At 42.8% G+C, this 15,354-nt stretch overlaps 2 protein-coding genes across 2 annotated transcripts; both read left to right on the forward strand.

Moving 5' to 3' along the window:
• Window positions 1-1,809: 1,809 nt before the first annotated feature.
• Window positions 1,810-4,848, forward strand: zpd (zona pellucida glycoprotein d). The gene is made up of 10 exons (XM_088298753.1): window positions 1,810-2,000; window positions 2,130-2,181; window positions 2,256-2,366; window positions 2,777-2,985; window positions 3,075-3,232; window positions 3,780-3,894; window positions 3,970-4,097; window positions 4,195-4,378; window positions 4,507-4,612; window positions 4,702-4,848. The coding sequence occupies exons 1-10, from the start codon at window positions 1,980-1,982 to the stop codon at window positions 4,821-4,823; spliced, it is 1,206 nt and encodes a 401-aa protein (XP_088154879.1). The 5' UTR covers window positions 1,810-1,979; the 3' UTR covers window positions 4,824-4,848.
• Window positions 4,849-5,585: 737 nt separating this feature from the next.
• Window positions 5,586-14,670, forward strand: mmp15a (matrix metallopeptidase 15a). The gene is made up of 10 exons (XM_088298581.1): window positions 5,586-6,241; window positions 7,689-7,837; window positions 8,904-9,023; window positions 9,094-9,407; window positions 9,581-9,742; window positions 10,456-10,802; window positions 10,941-11,079; window positions 12,272-12,422; window positions 12,511-12,626; window positions 13,546-14,670. The coding sequence occupies exons 1-10, from the start codon at window positions 6,125-6,127 to the stop codon at window positions 14,013-14,015; spliced, it is 2,085 nt and encodes a 694-aa protein (XP_088154707.1). The 5' UTR covers window positions 5,586-6,124; the 3' UTR covers window positions 14,016-14,670.
• Window positions 14,671-15,354: the final 684 nt, after the last annotated feature.

Here is a 15,354-nt window from a genome sequence, read left to right on the forward strand (position 1 = left end):
TGCAACATCGATAGTGTGTGTATTTTGACAGTCCGAGTAATAATTTGATGACAGCCTTCATTTTGAGAAGCAACACCCCCCGCCCTCCGCTCTACAATTCTGTGTGGCCCGCACTCTGTGTCCTTCAGTCTGGCCTGAGAGAACACAGATGGAGGCTCATTCTGTCAGTGGTGCTCCACATACTGTACACACGTGAGGTTCACTTGGAGCCTCAGACCCGACTGAGCCAATAGCAACAATTATATTCATACTGTTGTATTCAGCCACATGTAAATCAGGCCTGCGATTCGTTAAATTGATTGACATCAACTCTTCCTTACGACTGATCCAAGCATCATCCAGCAGCAACTGCAGAAGAAGTGTCCCTCAGGTGTGTGTGCCCCAGCTGGTGTTGTGAATCAGGCCGATGACAGAGACCGCCTACAAGCCGGCTATTTCACAACACCAGGGTGGCACTGCACCACTGCCAACGAGGACTGACTGCAAACAACGAAAGGCTCCACAATCTTTTGAGCAAGGACTGGCCTATATTTTCTTTTGTGTGTCATATAAATAATGCAAAAGTTGGACAAACTAATTTGATGAAAGTCAATAAAATGTGACCGTCTACTTATTTTCTCCCTTTTCCCTGGATTTTCATTGTCATTTAGAATTATTAAAAATATTTTCAAAAACATCAGCCTGAGATACATCTATCATGACCTACCTACAAGCCGTTCCTTAAAGATACACAAACAATATCACAATTTATGTAATTCAGAAAACATATGTGTTAACTGTAAAAGTAAACATTTTCACACATGGTGAACCCAAAGTGTTAACAAAAAAATAAGCTGTACTATTTTAGGGTATTTGTCCATGTAGCAACAGCTCACAAAATTGGAGAAGATTCCAAATGGTTCCAATATTTAAGACAAATGACAGTAGAAGATGATGCTTGTGTGTTTCATATTATCTTATGCCTTTGATGACCTGCAAAGCTGCCTCATCACTCACTATCGCGCTCGGTTAACCATAACCTCTTCTGCTCCGGTCGCAAACAGATGGAAGACAAGCATTTATGGTGACTGGGACATTGGCCCTGATAGCTTCTGGGCATGCAACTCAATGTGGCGCACATATTCTATGCACTTGGAAATTCTGTCTTTTGCAAACAGACACACATGGAGACCTATTTGCGACACATTCAAAATAATTGTAAGACATCTCACAAAGGTGCATGCCATGTCTGTTTACCTCAAGACATTAACCATTCACCCACATTCTCTTTAGGGCGCCATAAAGGTGTGCCTACCATGACAATTTATACAATTTCGTGTATTTGTATTGACTACTAATATAGCTTAATTTGTTCACCAATCTATGGCAGGGATCTATAGTGATGGGGAGAGTAATTAGATTTCTACAACATTTGGCCAATGACCCTGAAGAATCGTTGGCTTGGCCTCAATATGTCATTTTAGGATGTCAGGGGCGACCAAGTATATTTATTTATATATGTTTTAGTAAGTAATATTGCTCTTATTAAAAGGGAGTGAAAATATTGCTCTCTCACGCCTGCGGGGGGACTGTGACTACTTTGAGTTGAGGTTTCATTCGTAATGTATTATTTCAAATTGGTTGGTTACATCAATAGCGACATCTAATGGTCAAAATTCCAATCACCTCAGTGAAAACTTGCCCTTGACTATTTATTTATTTTTAAATAAATCAAAACATATTTACATTGAGTACCAAAGTAGCAAAAATAAAATTGACACCCTGAACTGGAATGGCTGTATAAAACGATGAAAGGATATAAAAGTCCAAGTGAGTCTAAATTGATCATGTTCACCGCCATGACAGGCCACAGGTGTTTTTAATTGCAGGACGTCCGGTAACGAAGACGGTGACCACGGAACCAAAGGACCCCGTTTGATCGTGAATAGAAGCTTTAAAATTAGGCTTTATATATTTTTACGGAAAAAAATAGCACCACAATGACTTTAAACGACTGTCAGGTGAGTGTGAGTTTCGTGGCACTTTGTTGGGAGAAGTTAACTAGCTTGCTTCCAGGCAAGCTCACCTGGGATGCTAACTAGAATTAGTAATAACATAACACAGTTTTCAATATTTCATGTTCCCTCCAGCTGGCTGTTCTCCTATTGCTGCTCCTTGGCTTCACGCACCACCAAGTGACGGGTAATTCTAAACGAATGCGAACTGAACTGTCAATTGAGCATGTCATCTTGTGCCAATGTACTATGTGCAAACAGGAATCTGTGACGTTGAGATTTGCGCCACCAACCAAGAAAGGTGTGTTCTGTCTAAAGACAAGAGCACCTGCAAGTGTGTGGAAGGATTTTATGATGACCACTGTGACAAAGGTAAGCTTGCCTCCCCCGCCTCCCCTCTCGCCCTCTGCATCTACTTTTGCATACCAGCATCATGACCATGGACGTACAGTATATTACTGTACGTTTGATACCTCATTAAGCATGTTGCTGCAAGCGATACGTGAGCGCCGTGGTTTTGGCAGATCTGCCTCGTAAACAGGATTTTCATCGCTGGCATAAAAATTGCAGACACTCCAGTATGAAGCCTCTTTACTGCAGTACAAACTACTACGAAGAGCCAAAAGTAAATGGAAAAACGTAACTGACAGTAAAAAAGTGAACCACTCTGACCATTGCATTTGTAAAGGAATTTTTTATTCAACTCTAGTATTGATTTTCCATTTTGGTGCCCATTCCATTTGTTCACTTCATCCTGAGGATTTTTTTTTTCTTTTAAACAGATGCACACATCAAAGTCTTGTGCGCTAAAACGTACATGGGAGTCAGAGCACGTGAAGAGTTCTTCATGTATTACAACACGCCGGTCACGTCTTTGCACCTGCCCAATAGATCGTGCAAAGCATACAGAGAAGTTATCAACAAAGTTCCCTACTACATGGTCAAGATAGCAAAAAATGAATACATCGGCTGTGGAGGCAAGTCGCTTGAGGTGTGTCAGCGCTGCAAAGTCTTAACACTGACTGCTATCAAATACAACGGCAGATACAAATGTGATCATTTTCATGTTTCTGTTCATAGAAAAACTTCACTCATGTCACATACACCCTGAGTCTTCGATCAGAGCCTCAGGCCATTGGAAACATCATCAGAGATCCAGTCATCAAGCTGGATTTCACATGCATCTTTCCATTCATCAGAACGGTCAGCCTGCCTTTTCCAGTGGAGCCCATTTCCAGGTTAGGTCGCTGTCCTTTTCTTTTCCCATTCTAATTCATAATGCCATGTGTGTTGTCAAAATTTCCTTTGTTAACCGATCTCTGAAATCTAATGCACTCCTGCCAATTTGTAATTTGATCTGATCTTAAAACTACAGAATTCAGCCCGTTGTATCAAGGCTGTGATTTGTTGCCAGTTGCACTCACTGTTGCCGTAAATGCGGACAAGGGTGGATGGATAAATATATTACCCACCTTGCAATGATGATGCCGAGATAACCTCTATGACTCGATTTTTTTTACTACGTAATCAAGGTCACTAGAATACTTATTTCACTCATCATTAATTTCTACCACTTCTTTGTCGTCCTCAGTGGATTTAGCTTAATTAGTTGTCATGGCGGCAGCTTAATCACCACTGTCACAGTCAATGTTCTATCGGTGGCAGTGAGGTTATTCAACAGTGTACAGTTGGAGACGCATGTGTGCCGAAAGTATTTCCACGTTGAGCAAACAGTTTTCAACTGTGCAATTACCTGACAGACGTGTGCTTGGCTCCCACAAACAGTCAGGCAATGGTGCGTGTCGATGAGCTTGACGCGACCATACAGATGATGTTGTACACGGATCATAGCTACACTACAGCTTTCAGCAGTTCCCCCACTGTCGAGCTCGGGGACCAGGTAGTCTCCCGTTTCACTCTCAATTCTGCCCGAATCACTCTGCAATTTGTTTAATATCCTCTGCCCTGCGATCAGGTGTATGTTGAGATCGTCGTAACGGAGCCTGCAGACTTCTTCCTCCTTCGCATAAACGACTGCTGGGCGACACAGAGTCAGCAGGCCAATACCTCGGAGGGATTGGTTCACAGCCTACTTTTGAATGGGTTCCAACATCTCTGCTTTCAAATAGTCAATCTTTTCTCCTTAAAACGGAGTAATTATGTGTATGTATATATGATTCCTCTTCCCTGGTGTGTCAAGGTGTGCGACAGACGACACAGTTGCCTTCCACAGCCTGACCGAGGGAGAATCTGGCCTTAATGGGCAGAGCTCCACCATTCACTACAGCTTCGCCATGTTTCGCTTCACAGTGGAGCCGCACTTGTTTTATCTGCATTGCACCGTCCAGCTTTGTGACCCAGATGACAAAATATCCTGCACACCTGTGAGCTCATAACTGTCATTCTAGCGACTCCCCGATGTCCACATTATATTGTGTTGGCCTTAGAGATTGCAATAAGATTGTTTTGTTTCTTTAAATAAAGATTGAGCTTGTTTTGTTTTCCCTTACAGAACTGCAAATCCATTACGAAGCGAGAAGCAGTGCGAGTAGACCCTGCCCAAGGTCTTTTGTCGTACGGGCCCATCAGAATTGAAACGCCAGATAAACCTCTGTCTAGTAAGCCCCCATTACGTCACCGTCTCCTCTGCTTTTTAATAATTGTTTCACAAATAACACAAGCTGCATGTTTCCCCCCCCGCCCCCAGACGTAATGACGACTGTGGTGCTCCCTGTAGCAGCTGTCTGGTCTGTGGGCTTCATCCTCATCCTCCTCATTGTAGTGGCAAGAGCTGGCAGTAGCAAGATGGCACAAACTGAGCAACTCTGATCATTTCAATAAAAGGTCAAAACATTGTTGGAGGCTGCTTATTGTCACAACAAGCTGGGCTGAAAAGATGTCACGCACACAACCTGAGATTCACTTAAGTAAATCTTTGGACTAATTCTCTTCCCATGAATGTTTCTCCTGTTTACCAATGGCAAGATCAGGTTTTGAAGACTCATCAGTGTATACTCTGAACATTTGGTCCTTGGGTTCTTAGGTTTCTTCTTCTTCCATGTTTATTGGTAATACTTGAAAAACCTCTGTCTGTTATTGCTTAAGGGGATGACAGTATACTCTGTACAAATGTGTCCCACTTAAGTGATGGTCTTTTTGAATGCCATGGTGGGGGGCATACACCAGAGTTTTTTTTTCTTAGTCTGTGGCTATCAAATGTGTTTCCTTTTACCACTGAGATTCATCTATGATTGTGACACTACCATTGACTGGGCACCAGTTCACGGTTGAGCATTAGAGACAATGGGATGGGTAGCTTTATCAATTTAGTCACTTAATGTTTAAAGCCATTTAGGAAAATGTTCACTTTGTTGATCATTGTGTGAAAAAAACATGTCAAATCAAATCTAATCCCGCGTTTAAGATGTGTATACTTAACCAATGCGTCAATTTATATGCGACCCAGAAGGCCCGCGAATAGCGGGGGTTCTACTGTACACTGACAATTGTTTTAGCACGTGACTTGTATTTTCTTTGGCAGCCAGCAGGGGGCGATGTAGGATATCGTATCCGTTTGCCCCCTCTAACAGCAATGCCTTGTTTTTTAGCAGAGTGGGTATCTCAACCTCGGAACTATTTTGATCCATATTCCTCGGGCTCATAGCTACCTCCTATTCTTTCACGAGTTTCCTACACGGGTGAAAGTCTTTGCCACCTTTTTTTTAAAAAAAAAAAAATATGCGTATGTACCTCGGCGGTCTGGTTAGAGTAGTGTTATTTTCGTCGTAATGAAAGTTAAAGTTGAAGTTGACCTCCCATTTTTGCTTGGAAGTGTGCTGCGGAGAGCGAAGGCAGATCATTGTCAGCTCTGCACTGTCGGGCATCATAAGATCCAAGTACCATCTTAACTTGGACTACACACGCCTATGGAGTTCTACCATTTCCCCACAGTTTCACTGTGAACGTCCATTCTTTTCTTGGGACTTATTTTAGGTGACACTTGTTGCTTGCTTCAATGTGAGAGGACGAGAAAACTAGCTGCTGTTTTGCCTCAATCCTTTCCTTGCTGGCGGAAGAGTTTCTTTCTTTGTTCCGCGGTAACCTCCATCACGCCACTGTGGATTTCGAAGATGATCTTGGCTCAACAACTCCGATCTCAAATCCTGATCATTTCGGTCTATTTGCTTTCTCTGTTCCTTGGCAACACCACGGGGGATGTCTCCGAGCAGGACGGCTTCGATACGGAGGTGACTTGTGGTCAAATTGCGTCTACTCGAATTTTGTTTTCAATTTGTGTCACTGCATTCCAATCATGCACGCCATTTGACCTTTCTATTTAATAATTCACTTGGTGTTTGCTTGTGGGAAGTGCTGTCCTGGAAGAAAACTGCAATGAAATGAACAGTTTATAGGCTACTAGTCTGGAAAAATAACGACAAACCATATTGATCAGTAGAGGTTGAGTGCACCGAGTGACCCGCATGACTGATAGTCGTCATATGGATGACAATATAGATATAGCCCAAACAAATGTAATAAATTATAAATAAATGCATTTCTTATAAAGTAATATACATAATACTATATTAACATAGGGCAAGACAGTAAGTAACTCAATGTGCTCCACATAGCGACTACATTTCACCATTTAACAAACGAAAATTAAGATATTTAAAAGCAAAGTAAAGAAAAGGGGGGCAACCCCACAAGAATAAGACATTTTAAAGCAAAGCTTGCTAAAATTACTTAAAGAACCTAAAGTGGTTAATTTAATCCGAAAATGGAAATTAGCCTTTGATTTTACTGGGAAAAAAAACAATCATTGTTGCATATTCTCCTATATGAAAATGAGCTCCTCTTTAACTGTTCACATTTAACAAATCACATTCACACCAGACATCAGTTTGACTTCTTAGAAGAAAGCACCCCAAAAGGTGCTAAAATTGCAAATAATGTTTTCGGCATTGTCACTTAACATAATTGCTATTACGCACTCTTTATGTTGATATGTTGCACTTGATGCAATAATTACATAACTCTGGTATTGGTGGATAAATATGTGATGACGTGATCCCCAGTCTCGAGGTGAATATGCCTGCTATGACATTTGCCGTGCTGTCTATGCACAAATACATGTTTACTGTCCATGTGCACATTTAAGGCTGCGTGTGTTGCATATGTTCTGCTGCCTCCATGCTGTGCACAAATGCAACTTTGAGTCTTTGCTATTTCTAGAAAACGCCTGTTGTGCTGTTTTTGAACCCCATGGGGGCTTCTCAAAAGTCAGGAGCAGTCGTTCTGCTTTCTGAACTACGTGGCTTCATCTGCTACAGTTGACTGTCAGTAAACTCCCGGTACCGAGTCACAGGTCATCTTGATGAGCATGATCACAGATGTGCCCAAGCACAACTGAGTAATCTTTTCTTGAGTTTTCTTCACATCTGTTTACGTCCTATTTTTTGGCTATCACTGCAGAGAAAGCGCAGGAATGTGGTAATATTATAAGAGGCCATCTGGTTTCTTTCTGCTTTTCTTTTTCCTCCTTGAATAGTTCTCCAGTTATTAAGCAATGGCTGCTTTCCCAGATTACCATTGTTGCTGATGCCTTGCTTTTATCACAGTCGATAACTACTCCATTTAACATGACCATTAACATCTCTCATGCAAAGGTGACCTCTCCTCTTCCCCTTGCAGGCGTGGCTTCGTCAATTTGGCTACCTGTCTCAGGCAAGCAGACAGATGTCCACTATGCAGTCAGCTCAGATCCTGTCCCGAGCAATAAGTGACATGCAGCGTTTCTACGGCTTGGAGGTGACCGGCAAGTCGGACGCCGCCACTGTCGCGTAAGGTCCCTATTCTTGTATGGCTTTTAGGGCTGTCATCAAGAAATAAAATCCAAACAATGACTGAATAAACTGACATTATTGCTTGTTGTTCTATGGATTTCTCCAAAATAAGTATTTTTGCACCGTTTACAGCACTTGGCATGCAACAGTGGTTGTCTTAAAGTGCTTTATAGTTGAGTTAAGCTGAGTTGACATCTTGTGGTAACTACTCTTGTTCTTGTCTTATAATGGAGTGGTTTTACAGCGAAATGCCACTTTTTGAAATATATTATACATTTTGTAAGTATTTTGTGGTGGAACAATGATTGGCATCTCTTTTACATTTCAACTAAAGGCAAGTACACCTTCAGTGCTTCGGTGGGCATGAAAGTAGTATTTCAAACACTTCAATTCTGATAAATGAGACAATCATTTAACAAAATTACAAAGTAAAATTGGGTATAAAATTACCACTACTCTATCAATTTTCTATACTACGAATTGTGTTCAGTTGCGGGGATCTGGATTGTTGAGTTTCATCGCAACCAACTTCCAAAGGCAGAATACACCCTGGATTGTTTGCCAGTCAATCAAAGGGCACATTGAGACTCACATTCCCACGGTCACTGAGTGGGAACTGAGCCCAGGGTACTGGCACCAAAGTCAGGCAAAAGTACCGCTACTCATTAGATCTTGATCATATTTATTTTTTATTTTTTTGGTCATTTTCTTTTTTTTTTTGTAATTGTTTTTTTTTTACATCAAATAGTAACTCCAATGTAGTATTTAAGGAAGTGTCATATCAATGTAAGCTAGATATAAACAATAACATGCAAAATATTCTGGCAGATTAAGTAAACTTTTGCTAGTTTTATTTATTTCAAGTCAAAGAAAATTTATTTATCAAGCCTTTAACCACAAAAGAGTCTCCGAGGTCTTAACAAGCCCACAGTTGACAAATATTAACGACATCCCCCGATCTCTCTCCCGCATTAAAAAAAAATGCATGTTAGGTTAATTGAAGACTCCAAATTCGTCCGTACGTGTTAATGTGATTGTGAATGGTGCTGCCTGTGCTGTTTAGGGCCATGCGTCGACCTCGTTGTGGCCTCCCTGACAAAAAAGCCGACATGGATGATGGTACGAGGAGGAGACGCTATGCTCTCACGGCACAACGGTGGGACAAGGACCACATCACCTACAGGTATAATGCACTAACGCACAAACTTATTAAGTGCAATGTATTTCCCATTTAATACATTTCTTTGTGTCAGTATATTGGACCAGCACATCCCGCCCTCCCTGGGAGAGCAGAGGACATTTGATGCAATCCGAAGAGCCGTTGCCGTGTGGCAAAGGGCCTCGGCGCTCACCTTCCAAGAGCTACCGGCTCAGCACGGCAACAGCAGCCAGGCCCAGCTCGCGGACATCCTGTTGTTGTTCGCCTCTGGTTTCCATGGCGATATGTCCTTGTTTGATGGCGAGGGAGGCTCCCTGGCCCATGCCTTCTACCCTGGGCCTGCAATGGGCGGGGATACACACTTTGATGCAGATGAGCCTTGGACTTTGGACAGTCCAAACCACCAAGGTGAGCGGGTTGCTTTGTGCAAATTTCCATCCCATTATTCATTTTGTTTGTATTTCTTCTGCTTGCAACTCTTTCGTCTTCTGTTTTGCATCATCTCTCCGGACTGATTTTTAACTGTGGCATCTCATGATTTCAATTTGCACATTATTGTGATCTTCATGTCGATGCCACAGGTATTGACCTCTTCCTGGTTGCAGTGCACGAGCTTGGTCATGCTTTAGGTCTGGAGCACTCTGACAATCCCAACGCCATTATGGCTCCTTTCTACCAGTGGATTGACACGCACAACTTCACGTTGCATGAGGATGACATCCGGGGACTGCAGCACATATATGGTGAGAGGCTTTTGTCTTCAGTGATTGAAAAAAAAAAAGACTACTTATTGTCTTTTTTTTCACATAAATATTTGTAACATACATTTCCCTTTTTGTGATTGTAATTACATTTACAGTATGTATCTCATCATTTGCGTTAGTCATTATAATTGAATTGTCAAATCTGTTTGTCATTTAAGTGATATGTACACTTGTGTTTTTTATTGCTTTACATCATTGACTCTGCAAGGTTTTCTGAGTTCTTTGTGGCGTGGCTAACATTTAAGCGATGATTTGCTCTTCTAAAATTTGCCATCTACAAGCTCACATGGGCTTTGAACACACATGAACAAAGAATAAGTATTTTCAACGAAAAACTGGATGAAATCAACAGAATGCTGACAGCCGTAATGATTTGAGCTAACAAGTAGAGGCACCACGTGTTCTCAAACATTTTTGCATACTAATGAAGGAAGTATCTAAGACCATCAATTCTTTGTACTGATTACGTAACAGTGTTTTCCTCGCTTAGCAACCAATGTGGCAGCTTTTTCCTCCCCAAACTTGTCACAGTCAATTTAGTGAGCACTCAGGCACTATCTGGAAAATGACTTGATTGTGTATGCGTAGCGAAGTAGGAGATTCTCTTGAAGGTTTTTTTTTTTTCTTTTTTGGGGGGGGGGAATATTTGTTCAATCTTTCAGTGCGTTCAAGTTACTTTCTTACTCTTCCAGGTCCCCCTCGCATTACAGAGGCTCCTCCCACCTCCGGGAGTGATCCAGGACATGCATTACCCACTCGTCCTCCCCCAGTTGATGCCGAACCGGACACCCCGAGCGCTACTGAAGGAAGCCCACATGTCACGAACCATCCTGAACCAACCCTCGGCCCGACCACCCGTCGTGCAATCCCAACCACCTCCCATCCTGATCCTGATGTCACGCCACCCATCAGAAAAGATGTGCCCCGCCCTCCACCGACTCGCCTGCCTCCCAAGCAACCGGATAACCAGGCCCCTGATATCTGTGATGGGGATTTTGACACTGTGACGCTTCTTAGGGGGGAGATGTTTGTGTTCAAGGTAAGACGTGTAAAACGTTTGGATTTGTAAAATCTGTCTAGAATGCTCATAATATAACAACAACCAAGATGCAAGGCAAGTTAATTTAAAAAAAATTGGGTAGCAGTGACGTCAAGTATTGTTTGGTCACACGTGCAGGGTCGATGGTTTTGGCGTGTGCGTAGGAACCGCGTCCTGGACAACTACCCTATGCCGATATCGGTCTTCTGGGCTGGTCTTCCGAACAACATTGATGCAGCTTATGAACGCCACGATGGCAAATTTGTCTTCTTTAAAGGTACAGCCTCTGCATTATCATCGTCTCAGTTTACACAGAATGCACTGAACTCTTTTAAGACCAGATTCTGTCCTTAAGTGGCTTACGAAAGAACTCGACTGATGTTTTTCTTCTTGTCCGGCAGAGCTAAGCCAGCATGGAGCTGTTTAAACATTTCTTGATAAAGACAACATTGACAGTGAAATTTAAGACTGTGTTTGGATTTTAAAGGGTCAGTCTCAAAGGAAATAGTGCAAACTCTTCATTTTTCACTCACCAGGCCTGAATTCAAAAGAAATTGCACATACTTAACCTATGTCCATTCCATATATGGATTTACAATAATTTACTGTAACTGAGCATTAGCACATTCGGACAATATGTCAGTGAAAAAAAAGTATTTGTCACTTTGTCACATGTGGCTATGACGGCATTGCGTCACTATGTGTGTGTATGTGGCTGTGTTGCGAGTTTAGATGTGATGACGTCGTCTGCACCGCTTGGCAGCTGCTGCTGGCTCGGTCCAGAACCCCAAAAGGCCTCCTGAGAGAGAACAGATTGCATCAGCCCTCGTCCCATTGCTGCACATGTGCACCGAGTTTGCACCTCTTTCATTATTTGCCTAAGTTTGTCAGCACAATGCGATCGTTTTGCTCTCTCTACTTAGTGAAACTTGTTACGTACGGTATCTTGCCAAAATGCAGATGAAATCTCACCCCGTATTGTGCAAAGCAGGCTTCGAACGCGGTCTGTTTTTTTTTTTACGCCCAGGCTAAAGTCGCCTGCAGACCGGTGTCGGGCTGTTTGATTCATGGAAAATCTGTTGACTTAAGCGTCCTTTTTTTTTTCGAGTAGAGGAACAATACCATCTGTTCTCATCATTGAGTCTATCCATCTACCCATTTTCCATTGCACTTCTAGTTATCAGGGTCACGGGTGAGCTGGAGCTTTTCCCGACTGACTTTAGGCTGGAGGCAGGTCAACATATGAATTTACTGTCACGTTTTACACCTGTGAGACAATTATGAGTTTTCAGTTGAGCCAATAAGCAAACTTTTTCCAACGTGGGAGAAAGCATACAAGTGATGGCCAGAGCTGAGATTCAAACCAGAACTTCGAAACTATGAAGCAGACGTGCAACGCACCAGACGACCTTGCTGCCTTCGGTCGACCCATCCTTTTGAATTCAACGTTCTATATTTTGTTCCTACAGACGATCAATACTGGGTGTTCAGGGAAGCAGATGTTCTGCCTGGATACCCGCAGCCCATTCGGCAATACGGTCAAGGAGTTCCGGCTCACGGCATCGACGCGGCAGTTTGGTGGGAGCCAAATGGATTCACCTACTTTTTCTCAGATGACCGGTATTTTACTCTCAATCAATTTTAAGGATTATCCACACAATTTAGCCGGTTCATCAGTATTAATCTGCATGAATATCTGTCCCTGTAGATACTGGAGATTCAACGAGGAGACCCGTAAAGCAGACCGAGACTTCCCAAAACCAATCAGCAGATGGGGAAAGATCCCTTCCTCACCCAAAGGAGCCTTCCTCAGTGACGATGGCGGTAAATGATTCCTGATACAATAGTGAATGACTGAGGGGGATTTAAAAGCGCAATAACAACTTCCATCCACGGCAACTACAGTAAAGTCCAAAGGTTGTTAGGACAAAAAAAGGTGTTGTCAGGGAAAGAATCAAAAGTTAAGTGAAATAGTGCAGAGTTAAATGTCAGTGGAGATTGGTTAGGCTGGCGCAAGTGGAGCAAGGCCAAGGGCGAGACGGGGGAAGAAAAAAACCCTCTGGTTTGAGGGCTGGCCAGTCCTTCACTTTGGAAATTCAATTTGTGGCAGTACTGCTCGAAATGCACCAAGCGGATCTGGAGCCCATCTGAAGGATTCAAGTGGTTACAAGCATATTTAAACCAAGACGATCACTTGTGGTTCTTTTATTATTATTACTGTATGAACACAACATATTCACTATTTTAGAAGTATGAAATTAAACTGGAAAATTACTCCCATTTAATGAAATGTTTCCTGTTTGCCTCCTTGGAGGTTAATCCAATTTAGATTGATTGGTAATCATTTTTTTTTTCTGCCAAACGACTTTTGAAATCAGAAGGATAACCATCTGTTCAAATATTGTTCAAGTTACTGTGAAAAGGAATTTTGGGGAAAACTTTTCACCGCAGTTTACACACTTGATTTGCTTTTGTGGACCACATAAAATGATGTGACAGGCCAGATCTAGCTCCCAGGCCTTGAGTTTGACACCTGTGGTCTGCAGTGTATGTGCTTTGCGAGTCCAGGTTCTCTCCTAAAAATTTAGCTCAGATAGGGTCGGACTCATCATTGAAAATGGATGTAAGTTGCAATTTTGTGTCTGAAATCAGATTTGTGTCCTTTTGTAATTCACGTCTAATTTGTGCACACAAGTGTAATAAACAGCTCCATTAACGCAAACTGCTTTGGGCTCTCTTGCAGCATACACCTATTTCTACAAAGGTACCAATTATTGGCGGTTTGACAACCACAAGACAGTAGCAGACAAGGGCTACCCACGCTCCATCCTCAAGGACTTCATGGGCTGTGTGGGCGTCCCGGAGCCTCCGCCAGACCCAGACATCGAGCCCAAAGCTGAAGACAAACCCTCAAAGCCTTCAGACAGAGGAGAGGAGGAGCGCAAAGACGTGAACCGTGGGACAGACAAAGATAGAACACCTGAAAAAGATGACGACGACCCAGAAGTAGACGAGGACGACAAGGACATGAACGTGGTGGTGACGGTGGCCGACAACGGATCCAAGGTCATGACCTTGATCATGGTGGTGGTTCCCCTGGTGCTCATCTTGTGCATTCTGGTCCTCATCTATGCCATCCTCCGGACTCTGCACAACAAAGAGACCCCCAGGGCGCTGGTGCATTGCAAGCGCTCGCTGCAGGACTGGGTGTGACGCACACCAAAACCGATACACAGGCACACACAATTTTTTTTCTGCAGTGTTTTCGTAGGATGATTGTTTAGTCATGGCTTTTTAGCCATGCGTAATACGGAACAACCTGTGAAGTGGTTGCGATAGTGCCCGTGGAGCCAGTTCACAATTTCCCTTGTGCCTTTGTCCTGTTCATTAGATCCCTTCGACTTACTGTGAAAGAGACGCGGCACAACAGGAATTGACTTTTTTCAATCATTCGTAGCGAATCCAAGATTTCTTTGGGGGGGGACAGATGTTTTTCTCAATGAGTCAGCAATGATCACAGAAATTTGCACTTGGTGTTTCTCGTCTCTGTTGTTGTTTTGCTGCTGATGCAGATGTGTTTTTGTGCGTGCGCATGCATGCGAAAGCACTCTCAAGCAGACACACACGAGCAGGGGTCGTCCTCCGAACAGCGCAGGAATGTCAAACAACACATGCCCAAACACCACATGATCTCAAATGCCCCAGAGGAGAGGAGGCACGCTTAGAGACCACTTACCTAAACGCAGGCACATAATACAGTACAAGGTTTTTTTTTTTTTTTTTTTTTTTTTGCACACAGACTCTCGGGCTCCAGCCTCCACTCCTCCCATCAAGATGACTATTTAGACTTCACCACTAAATGAATAATCCCAACGGAGTTATATTGTGGTAAAGCATTGCTCGTGCCAAAGCTGTGTTGAGATTCACTTCACGGTATTTAACTAATAACTTCTTTGCTCTGACTTAAAGCAAAAGCTAGATCGGCATCCGTTACAATTAGGTCTTCAGTATATTCTGAATCACGAACAGACCAGGGTCTGGTTTCCATTTGGACCACATGCTGCAGATTTAGTCGTGTCGGAGCATGAAGAAGGGAGAGAGAAATGTAAAAGAAGAAATTGAAAATGTTGAGGAGGAAATGAGATGAGAGTGAAGTGAGGGGTCTGCCAGATTTTTTTTTTTTGGGAAAAGGAGGAGTGAGGGACGAAAAGAAAGAAAGAGGGAGGAGCAGCGCTGGCGTTGTGCCTCTTGACCTACATGAGTGAAATCCCACTCCTCTTTTTTTTCCACTTTGTTGCCATTAGCAGGAGATGACTTCCTCTTCCAACTGCTCCCTTCCTCTTCTATATTTTTGTCCACTTTTCTGCAAATTCCCAGTCTCACGCTGTCTTTTTGTCCCACATGTATTAATTTGAGCGACATTCTTCATCAACATGAACCTGAAGAATGTTAAAAAATTGACGCCCAATCTGTACTCTGTGAAAAGCCAAAAATGACAGATGACACACATCTACGTTTGCGTTCCTTGGATTTTTCCCTCTACAATGATTTT

The sequence above is a fragment of the Idiotropiscis lumnitzeri genome, chromosome 6, assembly GCF_059441095.1.
Source record: "Idiotropiscis lumnitzeri isolate Australia: NSW breed Sydney's pygmy pipehorse chromosome 6, RoL_Ilum_1.0, whole genome shotgun sequence".
Taxonomy (NCBI): Eukaryota; Metazoa; Chordata; class Actinopteri; order Syngnathiformes; family Syngnathidae; genus Idiotropiscis; species Idiotropiscis lumnitzeri.